This window comes from Oncorhynchus keta, chromosome 35 (genome assembly GCF_023373465.1).
Source record: "Oncorhynchus keta strain PuntledgeMale-10-30-2019 chromosome 35, Oket_V2, whole genome shotgun sequence".
In the NCBI taxonomy this organism is placed as follows: Eukaryota; Metazoa; Chordata; class Actinopteri; order Salmoniformes; family Salmonidae; genus Oncorhynchus; species Oncorhynchus keta.
This window is the reverse complement of record NC_068455.1, coordinates 24,261,181-24,280,863: the sequence shown is the minus strand read 5'-3', so window position 1 is coordinate 24,280,863 and position 19,683 is coordinate 24,261,181. Positions and strand designations below refer to the sequence as shown.

Genomic DNA, 19,683 nt, shown 5'->3' with positions numbered 1-19,683 from the left:
GACAAATGCATATTCTATAGTTTGAAGCCAATGGTAAAACTGAGGTTATTGTAAATATGTTGAACTGTATGCTATCGAAATCGATTATCTGTTTAAAACTCAACTAAAATGGGAAGGCATGCAAATCCAAGGTTTTGTATCTCCATTTCCACTGACATTATAATGAAAAACAAACAATCATGCCATATTTGTGTTTCTGACAAAGCAAACCATTGCAAATATAATTAAAACACAGATTTAAAATACATTTTAAATGATTAATTTCTTTTGTTGCAACAGGTCGCCAGATTGCTTTTCTTTCTTCATTCCACTAAAGTGGCACCACTCCCTTGGGGGTTTTGCAACTATAAACTTTACCAGGTAAGGTCACCTAAGTGTGTAGAAATGCACTGTCTTTGAATGAACAATTGTGCTTTATAGAATTACCCTAATATTGATATAGCTATTTAGCCAAACTTTGATAACCATTTTCTGTCAGAACTATCACCATGATAACTTTGCAATAATAATAATAATAATATACGACCTATAATAAATATAAACCCATTACTATGTAGGCTTAATTACTATTACTCTTAGTTATGTTCGTAACACACAGCACACACAAATCTAACAAAAATCAAAAATGAAATATTTATTACAGCATTTGTGACTGAACACCTTTTAAACATTACGTCACAGTCCTCATACAAGTATTTAATAATGTATTTTTGACAAAGCTTAAGGGAGATGGCATTGTATCATCTAGTGAGGAACACGTGCTGAAAAAGGAAGGAATTCATAGACATACAATATCAATGCCACAGCAGATCTGAAACTAGCAAAAACATTCTTTTTCAATTGAGGTAAACACATAGAATATCTAACATGAAACAATTAATAGACTGAACTCTGTACGAAGTTTGTTGCAATATTCTCTTAGCTTTTTCCCAAAGCTTTGAGTTCATAATTTAAGTAATTTTTTTGTCTTTTTGTCTTTTTTATGTTTTTTGGTGCATCAACCATCAATTGTTTCTCCCAGTGCCAAAGAATCCACCATTGTGTCAGTATTGTCCATATGGCAAGTATGTTTATCCAGAGGCAAAGAAGCAAAGTAGGATGCTGCTTTTCCACTAGCTTCCTTCAATAGGCTCTGTCAATGAGAGTCCAGGATACAAAAAAATAAAATAAAATAAAATTGTATAAAACCAACACAATCCAGTGCTTGGGCAATTCAAACTAATAACTTTTGTTTATATACCTACAGGGCAACATTCATTCATGAACCAAAAAAACGAGGGGCATGAAACATTTTTAAACTGAATCTTCTGGAGAGATCAGGTGTCATTTAGCAGCCTTTTCCCATCATGCCCTGTTCTCTATGGGGGACAGCGCCTGTTCTGCCTGTCGCTCTGGTTGGGAGCGAATGGGAGTCCGTTGTTGAGATGTTCCATCTTTTCTGTTTTATAGTGCTGCTGCACCACCGAGACAGTTTCTCCTCCAGGAAGGAGCACACACAGTGTGAGAGAAAGGCTTAACCTTTAATTCTATAACTAGCTCAGGAAACATAAATTGAGTGATCAACGAAAAATGCACACGTTTTAACTTTGTTTCTATAATTGTTATACTACAGTAGTTATAACTCTTGGGAATCTTTTCTTCTCTTTTTTTCTCTCAATTTTCCAGAGTGATTTCATTTGAAAATGAGTTGAACGTGTCACTGGAGAGAGTGGGTACTGTGTTTGTATGTGTGTGTCTTGAGTAGTGTGCGTGTCCGTGTTTGCACGTGTCCGTTGTCAGAACATCTTCTGTTGATCTTTAACAAAAGCCCAAGACAAAGTTTTCATGTCAGCTTGGTCCTCCATTTGGATGAAAGTAACAAAATTGACAAGGAAAAAAAAAAAAGGAAAAAATCATCACAGCTCATCTGGAATTCTGTTTTTAATGTCTAATTCCGGTCAAAGGGCGTTGCGCTTTTATTCTGAAATGTTTTCTGAAAATAGCTTTGTTGTAGAGTTGTTGTTGTTGATGTTTTTTTCTCTTAGTAGCTGCTGCTGTTGTTGTTGATGATGTTGACGTCATTGTGGTAGTAAAGTTCCCTTATACAATTGGGCGTGGATGTCCAGGCCTTGTCCTCCAGCGCTGGGGTCAATGGGGCTCAGCGGGGGGTGGCGGGGGCTATGTGCAGACATGGTGATTCCTGGTTGAGAGGGGGGTCCTCCGTGCATCAGCATGGCTGAGTGATGGGGATGGTGGGTGTGATGAAGGTGATTGGGGGCCGGGCAGTTAGGGGTGGAGGGCGGGTCCGTGTCGAAGCTGGGTGGGGTGAGGGGTCATCTGATGAGGAGGGGTGTAACTTTGCGGGGCCATGCTCATGCCCATAGGACCACTCTGAGGTACGTACTCCCCTGGCATGCCTTGAAGCCCTGAGATCAGAGAGTCAGAGAGAGAGGGAGGGTTAAAAACAAGCACTCACTTGAATGGAAAAGTATTACAAAAATGTACTACTGAATTCCAAATTTTGTGACTCTGACATAAAATAAAACATACCTTGTGTAAAGTGAGCTCATTTTGTGGTGTAAAAATTAAGTCAAATAACATACTAACTACATTTAGGATTACACGTGCCCAAAAAGTCCAAAGCTACTTCTGAAATGTTGTTTTAGGAGCTAAAAAAAGCTATTTTATCACTCTATTTTAGGTGATTGAGAGTCTGTTACAATGTCAATAGAATCATGGTCAGTTCTCAGGTTGGAAAGTGATTTCCAACCATCCAGACACAATCGTCTTGGAGGATGTGAAGCTAGCAGTCATACTGATGTTAGCAACACTAATATTTTTACAGGCAGAAGAGTCAATTCCCCCACTGAATGTAGTGACAACCCGAATAGAGGCGTTTTCTCAGGGGGACGCACTACTGTGAACATGTTTGATTTATAACCCATTAAAGAAGTTATTAAATAATTTAGAGCCATTTAACTATAACAACACGCCAGTCTAAGAATAGCATCAAGGCTTTGCGTTTTCCCCTCCAATAAGAGGCACTTTTAACCAAAACAAAGTGCTGCTCTTGGAAAAGTATAATGACAACAACAGCTAAAGCACAGAGACAGCGATAAACAGAGCCAACAGAGAGATAAAAGGAGGGAGAGAGGGAGGGAGAAAAAGGAGGTAGGGAGGAGAGGGAGGAATATGCTGAAGTGATACCCCTTGGTACGGAGAGTAGGGCCCTGTGTTGATGTGATACCCCTTGGTACGGAGAGTAGGGCCCTGTGTTGATGTGATACCCCTTGGTACGGAGAGTAGGGCCCTGTGTTGATGTGATACCCCTTGGTACGGAGAGTAGGGCCCTGTGCTGATGTGATACCCCTTGGTACGGAGAGTAGGGCCCTGTGTTGATGTGATACCCCTTGGTACGGAGAGTAGGGCCCTGTGTTGATGTGATACCCCTTGGTACGGAGAGTAGGGCCCTGTGCTGATGTGATACCCCTTGGTACGGAGAATAGGGCCCTGTGTTGATGTGATACCCCTTGGTACGGAGAGTAGGGCCTTGTGTTGATGTGATACCCCTTGGTACGGAGAGTAGGGCCCTGTGTTGATGTGATACCCCTTGGTACGGAGAGTAGGGCCCTGTGTTGATGTGATACCCTTGGTACGGAGAGTAGGGCCCTGTGTTGATGTGATACCCCTTGGTACGGAGAGTAGGGCCCTGTGCTGATGTGATACCCCTTGGTACGGAGAATAGGGCCCTGTGTTGATGTGATACCCCTTGGTACGGAGAGTAGGGCCCTGTGTTGATGTGATACCCCTTGGTACGGAGAGTAGGGCCCTGTGTTGATGTGATACCCCTTGGTACGGAGAGTAGGGCCCTGTGTTGATGTGATACCCATTGGTACGGAGAGTAGGGCCCTGTGTTGATGTGATACCCCTTGGTACGGAGAGTAGGGCCCTGTGTTGATGTGATACCCCTTGGTACGGAGAATAGGGCCCTGTGTTGATGTGATACCCTTGGTACGGAGAGTAGGGCCCTGTGCTGATGTGATACCCCTTGGTACGGAGAGTAGGGCCCTGTGTTGATGTGATACCCCTTGGTACGGAGAGTAGGGCCCTGTGTTGATGTGATACCCCTTGGTACGGAGAGTAGGGCCCTGTGTTGATGTGATACCCCTTGGTACGGAGAGTAGGGCCCTGTGTTGATGTGATACCCTTGGTACGGAGAGTAGGGCCCTGTGTTGATGTGATACCCTTGGTACGGAGAGTAGGACCCTGTGCTGATGTGATACCCCTTGGTACGTAGAGTAGGGCCCTGTGTTGATGTGATACCCCTTGGTACGGAGAGTAGGGCCCTGTGTTGATGTGATACCCCTTGGTACGGAGAGTAGGGCCCTGTGTTGATGTGATACCCCTTGGTACGGAGAGTAGGGCCCTGTGTTGATGTGATACCCCTTGGTACGGAGAGTAGGGCCCTGTGTTGATGTGATACCCCTTGGTACGGAGAGTAGGGCCCTGTGTTGATGTGATACCCCTTGGTACGGAGAGTAGGGCCCTGTGCTGATGTGATACCCCTTGGTACGGAGAGTAGGGCCCTGTGCTGATGTGATACCCCTTGGTACGGAGAGTAGGGCCCTGTGCTGATGTGATACCGCTTGGTACGGAGAGTAGGGCCCTGTGTTGATGTGATACCCCTTGGTACGGAGAGTAGGGCCCTGTGTTGATGTGATACCCCTTGGTACGGAGAGTAGGGCCCTGTGTTGATGTGATACCCCTTGGTACGGAGAGTAGGGCCCTGTGTTGATGTGATACCCCTTTGTACGGAGAGTAGGGCCTTGTGTTGATGTGATACCCCTTGGTACGGAGAGTAGGGCCCTGTGTTGATGTGATACCCCTTGGTACGGAGAGTAGGGCCCTGTGTTGATGTGATACCCCTTGGTACGGAGAGTAGGGCCCTGTGTTGATGTGATACCCCTTGGTACGGAGAGTAGGGCCCTGTGTTGATGTGATACCCCTTGGTACGGAGAGTAGGGCCCTGTGTTGATGTGATACCCCTTGGTACGGAGAGTAGGGCCCTGTGTTGATGTGATACCCCTTGGTACGGAGAGTAGGGCCCTGTGTTGATGTGATACCCCTTGGTACGGAGAGTAGGGCCCTGTGCTGATGTGTGTGGAGACGCCAGCTTGTTGCCATCCCCTCACTCTGTGCCTGGTTGGTGGAAACAGAAGCCTGCTCAGTGGTGGTTCTGTTTGGTTATTCAGGGGTGTGTTTGTTGTCTGCAGACCAGGGAGAAGGTAGTGGTGGTGGGGGGGCCCTGTGGCCTGGGACTGGAGTATGGGAACAGGCCTGGCCCAAAGTCCTGGACCCTGGAGAGAAGCAGGGGAGAGCAGGTGTGGGTCTGGGGTGGGATACTTCTGGTGCTGGAGCCAGTGGGGCCTGGATAGGCCTGCTTTGTAATGTGAACCCTTGGGGGATTAATGCTGCTTGGGAGGGAGGGGTGAAGGAGAGTGGTCGCTGCAAGGTCACCAGACATGCTCACTCTCCACATTCCTCCACCTTAGTACACCACAATTAAGAAATGACAGAGCAGAGCCCAGCAAGTTGAGGAGGTAGCGAGGGAGAAAACAGGACAGTAGAGGCCAAAATTAATGACCAATCTCATTGGCTGAAAGCAAGGTGCCATTTTCTATTACTCACTACCCTCCTACTATCCACGTCTAGTTCATTGGAAATTCACAAGTTTGTCGCAGTGTTCTCTTAAAACCTCACTACGGGGTCATAAAATAAGTCATTCAATCTGGACATGCTGGGTTGGGCTGGGCAGGGCTGGGGTGTATGGCAAGGGCTGTGCGAGGGGTGCCCTCACCTCCATATAACCTGGAGTGGCTCCTGTTAAAAGGCCCAACAGATGTTTTTGACACTGTAAGACGGTAATCTCCAGTCTTGTAAGCTGCAGTCATTCTGTTAAGTAGATCTGTGGGCCCCCTTTATTAACAGGAGTGGTCAAATCATTTGAAGACAATAATGGCGAGACTGGTCTCTCTCTCTCTCTCTCTCTCTCTCTCTCTCTCTCTCTCTCTTTCTATCCCTTCCCCTCTCTTTCTATCCCTTCCCCTCTCTCTCTATCCCTCTCTCCTCTCTCTCTCCTCTCCTCTCCCCCCACCCTCTCTCTCTCCTCTCCTCTCTTCTCCCCACACTCTCTCTCTCTTCTCTCCCTATCCCTCTCTCTCTCTCTATCTTTCTTCCCATTCTGTTCAGTTCTGTCCTGTTCTGGTAGAGCAGGCCTGCTCAATGGCTGGAGATAATTAAGTACCAAATATACCATATTGTTTGGCGGCGTAATCAAATCAGAAGATGATAATATTCCTCTGTATTAAGCTATTAATGTAATTGGTCATGAAGCATAAAATATGTTATGTAATTGAATAGTCTCAAAATTATATAGCCTATATTAAGAATTAGCCAAGCTGAGCAAATGTTGTCTCTGTGTCTGTATTAGGGAACATTGCTTCCCAAAGTTTTTTTAAATCCCTGACGCCATTAGCAAAGACAGGAGGGAATGAGATGAGGGAGGGAGGGAGAAAAAAAGAGGAGAGAAATGGGCTTTGCCAATAGAATGGCTTTGGTGACTCTTCGAAAATTCCAGGCTCCATTTACATATAAAGGGTTCTTTTAATCAAGGTAAGTGTCATTATATTGTGCCTCACTGGGCAAAGGAGTTTGGGTGTTAAATAAAATCTCTTCTGCCCCGCCGCCGTTGGGATGTGATACATCTTGATTTTTCAAATGTCAGCGCTCTGGCACTAGTGGGAGGCGGAATGGCCAGGATTAATCAGACAGTGTGTGTGTGTGTGTGTGTGTGTGTGTGTGTGTGTGTGTCTGTGTGTGAGAGAGTCTCGGGTCCTTTAAATGTATCTCTGTGTCTCTCTTTGCTCTGTCTCTGTGTGTCTCATGATGGGGCTAGTCAATGCCCCCTCCAGTAAAAAATAATCAAAACACACAGGTCCCCTCCCCTCACTCCCCTCGCTCCCCTCACTCCCCTCGCTCCCCTCACTCCCCTCGCTCCCCTACTTGCCAAGCCCACCCCCCAGTGAAGGATCGGCCATGTCACCCACGGCTCGTATATCTCGCCCGAGGACCGTAATGTACTGCGGCGCTCCCGTCTTTGCATATAAGATAATTTGGGCATCAATCGTTCCCAAGACAGATTTATGTCACTCAGAGGACAGTTTCACTTCTCCTTCTTTATCGCTTCACTGGAGCCTGTTTAATTTCTCCCCGTCAGACCCTGCCTCTGGAGATGTTATGTTTCCCTAAATGTCCAACATTTGCATTGGCTGTCAGAGATGGGGAGAGAGATGGCCCTGTTGGGATAAATGAATGTGTGGTGTCGGTACAGGCCATGCTATCAAGACCTTGGTTGTTGGTTGTGCTGGTTGTTCTTCTGTTGTCTGGGCTGGCGCCACAAGTTCCCCCTCTCTCTCCCAGGGACCAACAGGAGAAAGCTTCACGGCATGGCGGCAACTCCCACTATTCCCAGTCCTTCTATTCATCTTTCAGTAGCTAGCTAACCCCCCTTCCTTACCCCCCTTCCGCCCCTTAAAGCACCATGCTACACCAACCACACTCACTGGTTGTCAAGGGGGTTGCTGTGGGGGAGGTTGTTGTAAAATTAGGGTGGGGATGGGAGGGGGATTGTGGTGAAGTAAGGGGGTTTGTGGGTTAAAACCACAAGCCCAGAGGTTTGAGAAATAAAGCCCAGTTGTACTTACTTCCCCCTTTTTCTTAGCGTTTTGCTTTATAAGATGGAGGTTACATGTAGTGCCATTGCCCATCCATGCCCATATTCATCCCCATTCCACTCATAGGCCCTAGAAGAGGAAAAACACATCAGAGAAAAGGTCAGCAGAAGGTCAAAGGTGGAATGGCAGACAGGTCAGAGCAGATAGACACCCTGGTAGGTAGAAGGACGGATTGGTTACAGAGAGGAAGAGAAGGTGCAGTAGTAACGTGTCTAAAAATGTCCCCGTTCGTTACAAAGATGTGTGTCATTTTCTACAGATGGGTGAAAAGAGAGACAGGCAAATGGAGGTAAATAGTGATACCTAAGGGAGTTGAGAGAGGAGGGTGGAGTTGACTGAGTAAGTGAACTTTATTATGATGCAGTGATATCATCAGTAGTTTTGTGACATTGGTTAGTATTGGGTTGATGATGCTGCCATGTACAGCACAGTAGTCAGTGCTGGTGTGACATTTCCAGGGCTAGAGGGGTTGGTGTGTGTTGCTGTCAGTAGTCATACAGTCACAGGGGGTGCATTGGTGACTGTAAACATACACAGCACAGTGACTAGTATACAGTATGCAGGACCGGAGGAGGAGGAGGGGGGGCTTACCAGCTGGTCGGATCCCCATGTGCTGCTGGCCGTCCAGCACGAAGCTGCCCATTGGCTGGCCCTCCGGACTGTACGCTGCTCCTTGACTCACTGAAGGATCAAGAAGAAAACCTGATTGTAGTCAAAACATGGACACGAGGGGGGGGAGAGAAGACAAACCACACAATCAGCTTACTGTCCCAGCTCCGGCCCAAACATACTGCAACACATTGTGTCCCCGATGACTGATGCATGACATGCAAACACATGCAGTGTGAGTACACACACACACACACACACACACACACACACACACACACACACACACACACACACACACACACACACACACACACACACACACACACACACACACACACACACACACACACACACACACACACACACACACACACACACACACACACACACACACACACTTTAACATTAGTCAAAATAAGGGGTAATGCATTGATCTCTAACTGAGAAAAGGAAGCAAGCAGGTTGATGAGATCAGGATTTTCTGTCAAGACCATCACCAGCCATTCCCAAAGCAACATGGATGTTATTTCATGGACAGAGACACGTTATGGGACATCATTGGCAAAAACATCACTATTTACCCCCCTGCAATTGTCATTATCTACCCCTGCAAATTCAAATGAGTTCAAATCTCCTGAGTACAGTGAAGCTGAAAAGACTGATCATGATCATTATTTACAAATAAGATCCATATAAAATATTATTCAAGCATCATAATACTGTCCACAGTAGTAATCAAATGATGTCATAGTGTCATATCTTTAGCCCTATTCAGTAAGAGTATTGTGGAGTCTGTGGCAAACAGCATATTCCTGGACTAAACAGCCTAATCTGGAGTAATCTGTCAAATTGAAGATTAGGGAAAGCTTTTAGTCATGCTGTCTTCAGAGAGATTACTGATTGCCACACTCTAAACACACGCTCTCTGTCTCTCTCTTCTCTCCTCTCTCTCAAATATTCCCAACAAACCACAATAATTGTACTGAGATTCGGAAAGGCACGTCTCATTTCAATAATTGGTTAACTTAATTTGCACAATCTCCTCCCCAATTTGTGGGACTCTCTCTAGATTTGGAGCGAGCTAATCAACAAAAAGCTTTTCTCCCTCAAAGACAAATTATGTGGCGTTTTTCCTTAGTAATGTTACAGTCGATACGGCCTAGGGTGGCTACATAAATTCCTGTTCGGATTCTTTGCTCGATTCTAGAGTGGCATGTTTATGACTTAATCTTTCAGTGCTTTTTGTCGTCTGACCAATGTAGATATGGAAAATCAATGCCTGATCAATTTGCAATATGAACCCTTCCTTAATCCTTTTCAGAGGAATGGAAATTGATTTTGCGTTGTAGATATGTGGTAGTGGAGTATGGGCCTGAGGGCACACACTTAGTGTGTTGTGAAACGGTAATGCACGCATTGTAATGTTTTTAAAATTGTATTAAAATTGCCTTAATTTTGCCGGACCCCAGGAAGAGTAGCTGCGTCTTGGCAGCAGCTAATGGGGATCCATAATAAATACAAAATCGCTCCCTATGTAGGGCATCCAGACAGAAATCAGAGATCAATGGATCATATTAAACTCATTTGCATCTGTTAGGTAGTTTTTCATGACCAGAATGAATTAACCACAATTACTCAATTGAAATGATGACGTTGAATACAATCACATATAGGACCCTTGATATTTCAGATCTGGGCTAAGTGAATACCGAGCAGCAACAGCCAGAGGACTGACACTTGGGAATTGAGTGAGTTAAAAAACACAAAGTAGATACCAAAATGCTCCAAGCATTCCTGGAGATTCTCTTGCGCCCAATTAGCAATTCACAGAGAGAGAACATGTTGCTAAAGAACCTCTCAGTGTTAGATTAGGATATCGGCAATTACACGCAATCAACTAACAGATAGCGTCACCACCACACACTTCCCATTGAGAAAATAAGAAGATAGGGTGTGGTGTGTGTGTGTGTGTTTGGTGGTAGTAGGGGGGCTGGGGATTCTCCCTTACAAATCCAGGCTAAGGGGCAAGATGTGTATGCCAGTACATTAACTGGAAGAGCTGGTGTTTCTGGAAAAAGTGGAAAAGATGTGCAGGGTAGACTTTCTTACCTGCTCGATTTGACTGGTCAATCATGGGCTGTACTATTCTTCTCCTGGCATTAATGAACCTGGGAGAGAAGAGAGAAGAAAAGAGAAAAACACTTTCAATCACACAGCATTCACCAACAGGAGAGTTCATCGGAAACCGCAGCACTACAACACCGTTTTGCATGACTTAGTAATAACAACATTAGCTACTGGCTCTTAGAGAGCCAATCAAAACAGATACAGCAACAACAAAAGGGTGATTGTGAGCAGACTTGGAAACCCAACAAGGTTTTCTTTTAATGCCCCTTATGATCTATTTCCCTTGTTTAATAAAGCTGTTGATTACATTTGGTTGCTATGGAGACCGGGAAAGCATTCCACAGGCATTAAGTGTGTGCTATGGTGAAGCAGCCATGCCACTGAGAAACTAGACCACGCAGTAGGCTATGTCACAACTCTCTCTCACACACACACATTAACACACACGCACACCCTATAAACATGTTATTCCTCGCGTGTTATCACTCATTAGAAATTAAAAATAATATACGTTCGCAAGGGGCAACATACAAATGGTTCCTTTCATTTGCCCCCCCGACCCCCAACTCTCTCTCTCTCTCTCTCTCTCTCTCTCTCTCTCTCTCTCTTTTCATTGCGGGGGGTTGTGCTCCCCGTCCAGCTGTCTATAAATGAGGACCAGGCATGGCCACTCGGCTCTTTCACAAGGTATTGTTATGTCAGCAAGCCCATCAATTAGGCTGTGTGAAGTTTTATCACCGCCACAGCAGTGAATAAGTGCAGTTCCACAAAGCCTTCCCTGTGCAGTCCTCCCCGACTCTCCTCTCTGCTCCCGCCGCTTTCCACTGCAAAGACCAAGGGGTCATCTGAAGGTGACTGCCAGCCAGGGGCAACCTCTTAAAGTCCCAAATGGGACGCAGTGACCCAGGGCTGTGTCAAAGACAAGCTGGCTTCACTACCCCAGACTGGGCCAGCTTTACCTATACTGGTCATCTCCATCTAGGCTGTATCACAACCGGCCGTGATTGGGAGTTCCATAGGGCGGCGCACAGTTGGCCCAGTGTCATCCAGATTTGGCAGGTGTAGGCCGTGATTGTAAATAAGAATTTGTTCTTAACTGATTTGCCTAGATAAATAAAGGTTAAATCAAAAAAATCAAAAATAGTGAACTCTAGTACCTCCCTATCTCTATCTCTATCTCTCTCTCTCATACTAAGAAGTCAGAGTGGAGTGAGCTCGGTAGCGCTGAAGGTACCCACATGTGGTTGATATTAGAGGAAGGTTTCAAATCATCATGGGGTGATTCCAGCATGGAGCCCCTTTTCAAAGAATAAAAAAGAGAGAAAGGTAACTTTTTTTGGAACATGGAGAAGGAAATGGAGATGGAAAAAAGGGAAGGTTCTGGAACCAATTTGAGTTCCTAATCCCCCATGAACCCCTGATACCTGCCTTTACCTTCACCTATTAACGTAAACGGCCGTAATCTGCCCGCTCAAAGTGACATTGGTAAATGGACAAAACGCACGGTTGGGAAAAGAGATGGAGGCAAACTTATTTGTGAGGGTGCACCCAGAGGGCAGATAGGCTGTACTGCTGGCCCCAGACAGAGGAATGACAGACTAACGCCTACATGGGAAAAGAGAGAGGAAAAGTTAGGCAGATCATATCAATGTTGATTTGGGACTGTGATGTGTGATCTAGTGAAGAGAGGTTTTGTTTTTGGACCTATTGTAAATACCAGTTTAAACTGCCTATGGATCACACACAACACTCCTTCCGTGGCCTCCAACTGCTCTTAAACGCTAGTAAAACCAAATGCATGCTTTTCAACCGTTCGCTGCCTGCACCCGCACGCCCGACTAGCATCACCACCCTGGATGGTTCCGACCTAGAATATGTGGACATCTATAAGTGCCTAGGTGTCTGGCTAGACTGTAAACTCTGCTTCCAGACTCATATCAAACATTTCCAATCCAAAATCAAATATAGAATTGGCTTTCTATTTCGCAACAACGCCTCCTTCACTCACGCCGCCAAACTTACCCTAGTAAAACTGACTATCCTACTGATCCTCGACTTCGGCGATGTCATCTACAAAATGGCTTCCAATACTCTACTCAGCAAATTGGATGCAGTTTATCACAGTGCCATCCGCTTTGTTAATAAAGCACCTTATACCACCCACCACTGTGACCTGTATGCTCTAGTCGGCTGGCCCTCGCTACATATTTGTCGCCAGACCCACTGGCTCCAGGTCATCTACAAGTCCATGCTAGGTAAAACTCCGCCTTATCTCAGTTCACTGGTCATGATGGTAACACCCACCCGTAGCACGCGCTCCAGCAGGTGTATCCCACTGATCATCCCTGATCATCCCTAAAGCCAACACCTCATTTGGCCGCCTTTCCTTCCAGTTCTCTGCTGCCTGTGACTGGAACGAATTGCAAAAAAGTTGGAGACTTTTATCTCCCTCACCAACTTTAAACATCTGCTATCTGAGCAGCTAACCGATCGCTGCAGCTGTACATAGTCCATCGGTAAATAGCCCACCCAATTTACCTACCTCATCCCCATACTGTTTTTATTTATTTACTTTTCTGCTATTTTGCACACCAGTATCTCTACCTGCACATGACCATCAGATCATTTATCACTCCAGTGTTAATCTGCTAAATTGTAATTATTCGCCTAGCTCCTCATGCCTTTTGCACACAATGTATATAGACTCTTAAAAAAAAAGACTTCTACTGTGTTATTGACTTGTTTATTGTTTACTCCATGTGTAACTCTGTGTTGCTGGCTGTTCACACTGCTTTGCTTTATCTTGGCCAGGTCACAGTTGTAAATGAGAACTTGTTCTCAACTAGCCTACCTGGTTAAATAAAGGTGAAATAAAAATATATATTTTTTTTTTAATTAAAATTAAAATAAACACACTATGAGTTAGAGGGATATAAAAGAGCATCTTTGGCTGTCTATTGTCTACCTTTACTGTCAGAAGTGTCACTACACCTGCAGTACTTTGGAAAGAGTCAGGCTTCCAGCATCTACACCAGGTGAGTAAGTAAACAAAGCAGAAATTCCTGCTATCGCGCTCGCTCTGGGAAGGCTCACAGAGCAAGGCTCACACAGAGCAAGGTCCAAACAGAGCAAGGCTCACACAGAGCAAGGTCCAAACAGAGCAAGGCTCACACAGAGCAAGGTCCAAACAGAGCAAGGCTCACACAGAGCAAGGTCCAAACAGAGCAAGGCTCACACAGAGCAAGGTCCAAACAGAGCAAGGCTCACACAGAGCAAGGCTCACACAGAGCAAGGTCCAAACAGAGCAAGGCTCACACAGAGCAAGGCTCACACAGAGCAAGGCTCTCACAGATCAAGGCCCACAGAGCAAGGCCCACAACAAGGCCCACAGAGCAAGGCTCACAGAGCAAGGCTCACAGATCAAGGCCCACAGAGCAAGGCTCACAGAACAAGGCCTGCAAAAAATATATGTCCTGCTCTCTCTTTTTTTCTTTCTCCCAAGATGGCACACATGGTTTGGAAATTATAACCATGTGGATTCTTACCTATTCTGGGACATAACCATAAGCACTTAATATCAGGAATGTTTCTTGCAGGTGCTAAATATTCCCATTCTGGATCAGTGACAGGAAGACAGAGCCCCAGGAATAACAAAGTGCACATGGAACAGCGTGTTTGAGTTACTGATCTATTTAGAACACGTTTTGATCTTATCCAACTAAACGGTTGCTCATTTGTACTTCTTATGAAAGGTATTGCATAGCAATACACAAACATATTTTCCTATCTGGTTGCTGTCTACGCTCAACTGTTATGCTGCTCCAACATGGTCATTTGAGTAGGGAAAACAGTTCTTCACAGCAGCATACACAAACATACATTCAGTAGCCGGTTTATTAGGTACACCCCCGTTCACGAAAATGGTTAGCTCCTACAGACAGTGAGTCGCGTGGCCGTGGCCGTGGCAGTGGCTTGCTACATAAAGCAGGCAGACAGGCATCGAGGCATTCAGTTACTGTTCCATTGAATGATAGAACCGGATGAACGATTGTCGTTTTACCTATTCCCGTCGGTGCCTGGCGCACCGGTTCCAGTACCTCAGAAACGGTGTCTAGTGTTTGCCGAGAACGGTGCAACAATCGGAGGTCCCTCGATACCAATTGAGCAACGTTTGAATGTAACAGCGTATCTGAGAATAGAATCCATGACCCAAAGAATTCAGGCAGGTCTGGAGGCAAAGGCTGGGTCCGACTCGGTACTAGATGGGTGTGCCTTAAAAATGGCAACTGAGTGCATATAGATTTTCTAATACTTTCCGTCAGGGCCGCTGCCAAGATTGACCCCCCCCACACACACACACACACAAACACACACATGGTTCTGTTTTTATTCTCTGAACAAGTGGCCAAAGTAAGGCGGTTGGTAGGGGCAGCGGGGAGGGAGGGGGTTGCTGACCAACCGAAGCTCCACTCTGCCCCCAGAGCACCTTTTATCAGGTTGAGTAAAGCCAATTGAGATTATCAGAGCCAGCCCTGATAACACTGTTTTCTCTCCTCTTATGAGCTGCTAATGGTGTGTGCTTCAAACAACACCAGAAGGAATTCTCCAGAGATGGAGGGAAGGGATGGATGGCAGGCAGGGAGGGAGGGAGGAGTGAAGGGATGGATGGCAGGCGGGGAGGGAGGGAGGAGGGAAGGGATGGATGGCAGGCAGGGAGGGAGGGAGGAGGGAAGGGATGGATGGCAGGCGGGGAGGGAGGGAGGAGGGAAGGGATGGATGGCAGGCGGGCAGGGAGGGAGGAGGGAAGGGATGGATGGCAGGCGGGGAGGGAGGGAGGAGGGAAGGGATGGATGGCAGGCGGGCAGGGAGGGAGGAGGGAAGGGATGGATGGCAGGCAGGGATGGAGGGAGGAGGGAAGGGATGGATGGCAGGCGGGGAGGGAGGGAGGAGGGAAGGGATGGCAGGCAGGGAGAGAGGGAGGAGGGAAGGGATGGATGGCAGGCAGGGAGGGAGGGAGGAAGGAGGGAAGGGATGGATGGCAGGCAGGGATGGAGGGAGGAGGGAAGGGATGGATGGAAGAGGGAAGGGATGGAGGGAGGGGATGGATGGAGGAGGGAAGGGATGGAGGGAGGGGATGGATGAAGGAGGGAAGGGATGGATGGCAGGCAGGGAGGGAGGGAGGAGGGAAGGGATGGATGGCAGGCAGGGAGGGAGGGAGGAAGGAGGGAAGGGATGGATGGCAGGCAGGGATGGAGGGAGGAGGGAAGGGATGGATGGAAGAGGGAAGGGATGGAGGGAGGGGATGGATGGAGGAGGGAAGGGATGGAGGGAGGGGATGGATGGCAGGCAGGGAGGGAGGGAGGGAGGAGGGAAGGGATGGATGGCAGGCAGGGAGGGAGGGAGGGAGGAGGGAAGGGATGGATGGCAGGCAGGCAGGGAGGGAGGAGTGAAGGGATGGATGGTAGGCAGGCAGGGATGGAGGGAGAAGGGATGGATGGCAGGCAGGGAGGGAGGGAAAGGGAGGGAAGGAAGGCAGGGATGAGGGAGGAGGGACAGATGGCAGGCAGGGATGAGGGAGGAGGGACAGGATGGATGGATGGCAGGCAGGCAGGCAGGGATGGATGGAGGAGGGAAGGGATGGATGGATGGCAGGCAGGGATGAAGGGATGTGTCCATGTGTGGAATGGGGGCGACTACACTCCCAAACCTTCGAACACACACACACATCCACAGAATAGACACAACCACAGAACAGACACATGCACAGAATAGACACATCCACATAATAGACACAACCACAGAATAGACACAACCACAGAACAGACACATCCACAGAATAGACACATCCACAGAATAGACACAACCACAGAATAGACACATCCACAGAATAGACACAACCACAGAACAGACACATCCACAGAATAGACACATCCACAGAATAGACACAACCACAGAATAGACACAACCACAGAATAGACACATCCACAGAATAGACACATCCACAGAATAGACACAACCACAGAATAGACACATCCACAGAATAGACACATCCACAGAATAGACACATCCACAGAATAGACACAACCACAGAATAGACACATACACAGAATAGACACAACCACAGAATAGACACATCCACAGAATAGACACATCCACAGAATAGACACAACCACAGAATAGACACATCCACAGAATAGACATGACCACAGTCACCACGTCTACATGTCTGAGGGCTAACCAGACCAGAAGAGAGAGAGAGAGGTAGGCACACTAGGGACAGACTAGGGACAGACAGGGGTTTCTCCAAAACCTCCAACCATGTTTTAGTATTTACATCTGATGGTTTCCCTTATTTCCTTACACTGCACGGCGTTACAATTCACGCACCCACCCACCCATGCACGCACGCACGCACGCACGCACGCACGCACGCACGCACGCACGCACACACACACACACACGCGCGCGTGCACACACAGCGACTCTCAAACAAATAATTAAAGCAAGGTTATGGGGTCTTGGGGAGGTCATTTCTGTGGATACCGCTACGAATGTGTACTTTACAGAGACAGCGAGAGAGCGAGAGAGCGAGAGAGAGAGAGAGAGAGAGAGAGAGAGAGAGAGAGAGAGAGAGAGAGAGAGAGAGAGAGGAGAGCTGTCCCCAGAGGACAGCTGCGTGTATATGAGAGAGAGAGAGAGAGAGAGAGAGAGAGAGAGAGAGAGAGAGAGAGAGAGAGAGAGAGAGTGAGAGACTGTTTAATGTGCACCCTGCTTTACTAATCCACTCAGAGACCCAAAATAGTATAAAAAATGTTCCAATCACTTCTAATTCGTACGGAAAACTCTTCTGTGTGTGTATGTGTGTGTACTTGTTCATGCGCGTATCCAGCATGTGTGTACGTGTGTATGTGCATGCCTGTGAATGTAGCCTACTGTACACAGGGAAGTGCAAATGGGACTCCACTCACAGATACAGTACTTCACCCAGCACATTTAAATCCACCAGGGGCACACTGTGTCTATGTACAAACTCTCTGTCTGCCACAGGGCCAAGAGTGTAGCACTTTCAAAACAAGTCCTATAGAGACATGGATTTACTGCAGCTCTGGGTGTTTTTCTATATGGGGCCTTCGCAGCATAACACAATAACAGCAACAATATGAGTAATGGAGTCCAGACAGCATGAGGCCACTTGACCCTGGCTGTCCACTGAGCTGGATCAACACACGATCCCCAGCCACTAATATCAGCTCACTCAAACAGTGGGGAGCGCCACTGCAAAGAAACCGTTTAGGTATTAAATACCCCAGCTAGCATGTTAGCACGCTATGCTACGCTAACACCAGACCAGAGACAGTGCGTGTGTGCAAGGAAGGGGATTCCAGTTCCATAATAATGACTGATGTCCTGTGTGAGAGAGAGACAGAGAGAGAAGTTCCCCTTCAGAAGACCTTAGCCTTGGTGTTCTATTTCGTCCTGTGATAATGTCACATGCTGTTTCTTCCCAGAGAAATAAAGGACTCTCAGAGAGAATGGAATGGAGGAATGGTGACTTTGCATTTGCATCACAACAAACCAGTCCAGCTGTTGAATCTCTGGGGCTTTCCTCTCTTCTCTTTTTGTTCTTCTTCCCCTCCCTTTTTCCTCCTCTCAATCTGTCAGAAATGACTTGTTTCTGGTTAACTGACTCGCAGCCACACCTGGTAACTTGCTCCTGTTGTCAGCATTCCTTTCCGGAGAAATCCTCATGCCTAACTCTCCAGCCCTGGAGCGCAGCCAAGATAGAGACAGAGAAACAAAGAAAGAAAGAGAGACTCACAGAGCCAACGGGCCAATCATGGGGAGATCTGAGGGAGCCCAGCCAATCGGGAGCGGGGTCACTTGTTTGATGAGTTTGTGGTGAAAGAGAGACAAGGAGTAAGTGAGAGAGAGATGAGCGAGACGAAAAGAGAGAGAGAGAGAGAGAGAGAGAGAGAGAGAGAGAGAGTAAGATCGAGAGAGTAAGATCGAGAGAGAGAGAGAGAGAGAGAGAGAGAGAGAGAGAGAGAGAGAGAGAGAGAGAGAGAGAGAGAGAGAGAGAGAGAGAGAGAGAGAGAGAGAGAGAGAGAGAGAGAGAGAGAGAGAGAGAGAGAGAGAGAGAGAGAGAGAGAGAGAGAGAGGGAGAGAGAGGGAGAGAGAGAGGATGAAGTGAGGGCAGCCAAGGAGAGAAAACAAGACAAACTAAACATGTCTCTCCAAGAAAGGGCTCCTTAAATGAATCGTGACACAGAAATAGTTGACGGTTTACTGCCTCCATAGCTAACCTGAACATGCCCATTTGAAGCACCCATGCCAAAGTTAGGGGAGGGGTGGTTGGAGCGATTTTCTGTTTGCCAGTCAAATTCCTGGGCCTCTGCTTTTCCAAGAAAGATTAGACGCGACGCGATCTGAACTGGAAGAAGCTTAGATTCAAACCTCCAATCATTGTTTACCAACATCACTGTCCTCTGCTTTCTATTAGACCTCATTGCTTCCATAGTTCTGCTTTCAGAGAAAAATAAAGATTTCAAACCCTGAGTTTGATTGAGTCACTATTCGCTAGAATGAGAAAATGGAAGAAGAGTCTTAGTAAAAAATAAAAATAAAAAGTCTGGAGAAACAGATGATGCACTTTGACCTGGAAGTGCATGCAGATTAACTTGGGAGGGTGTGTTTAATACAAAGCAAACAAGGCCTAATTATCAGGCAGCCGGCAGGGCAGCCCAGTTCCACAAGGCTGATAATCTGCTGAAGTGTAAATACAGATGGAGTCAGTCCACCTGGGCGTCCCAGACACACTGTAATAGTTTAATCCAGCCACCAGATTGTAGCACCTATCTACGGGTTTATCATAAACGATCAAAAAGCATCCTTTCAAAAAGCTACTCCAGGAGACGAGGGGGAGGAGCGAGAAAGCTTCCTCCGGCTATTCATATCGGAGAGTTCCTCTCCTCTCTTCTTTAAGTTAAAACAGGAGTGAAGAGACATAAGCCGTGCAGCATTACATCACCCCCTTGTTTTGATTTAGTGCAGATGTGAAACGAAGCGAAGCCGGGAAAGCTTTCTTTTAGGTCGTAGGAGAAGCTGCAAGGGCCCATGTTTAGGGCTGCCACTATGTCTCTCTCTCTCTCTCTCTCTCTCTCTCTCTCTCTCT

At 46.9% G+C, this 19,683-nt stretch overlaps 1 protein-coding gene across 5 annotated transcripts in view; it reads right to left on the bottom strand.

Moving 5' to 3' along the window:
* Positions 1 to 619: 619 nt before the first annotated feature.
* Positions 620 to 19,683, bottom strand: part of LOC118369066 (homeobox protein Meis2) — a 126,761-nt gene continuing 107,697 nt past the window's right edge. For 3 of the 5 annotated variants that reach the window (XM_052496713.1, XM_052496711.1, XM_052496712.1), the window contains exons 10-12: positions 10,494 to 10,552; positions 8,364 to 8,474; positions 620 to 2,405 (exon numbers count right to left, since the gene is read on the bottom strand). In XM_052496713.1, coding sequence (XP_052352673.1) covers positions 2,266 to 2,405; positions 8,364 to 8,474; positions 10,494 to 10,552 — 310 coding nt within the window. In that variant the 3' untranslated portion in view covers positions 620 to 2,265. Of the gene's footprint in view, positions 2,406 to 7,742; positions 7,842 to 8,363; positions 8,475 to 10,493; positions 10,553 to 19,683 lie in introns of all 5 variants that reach the window. The other 2 variants (XM_052496714.1, XM_052496715.1) reach the window with 2 other exon arrangements.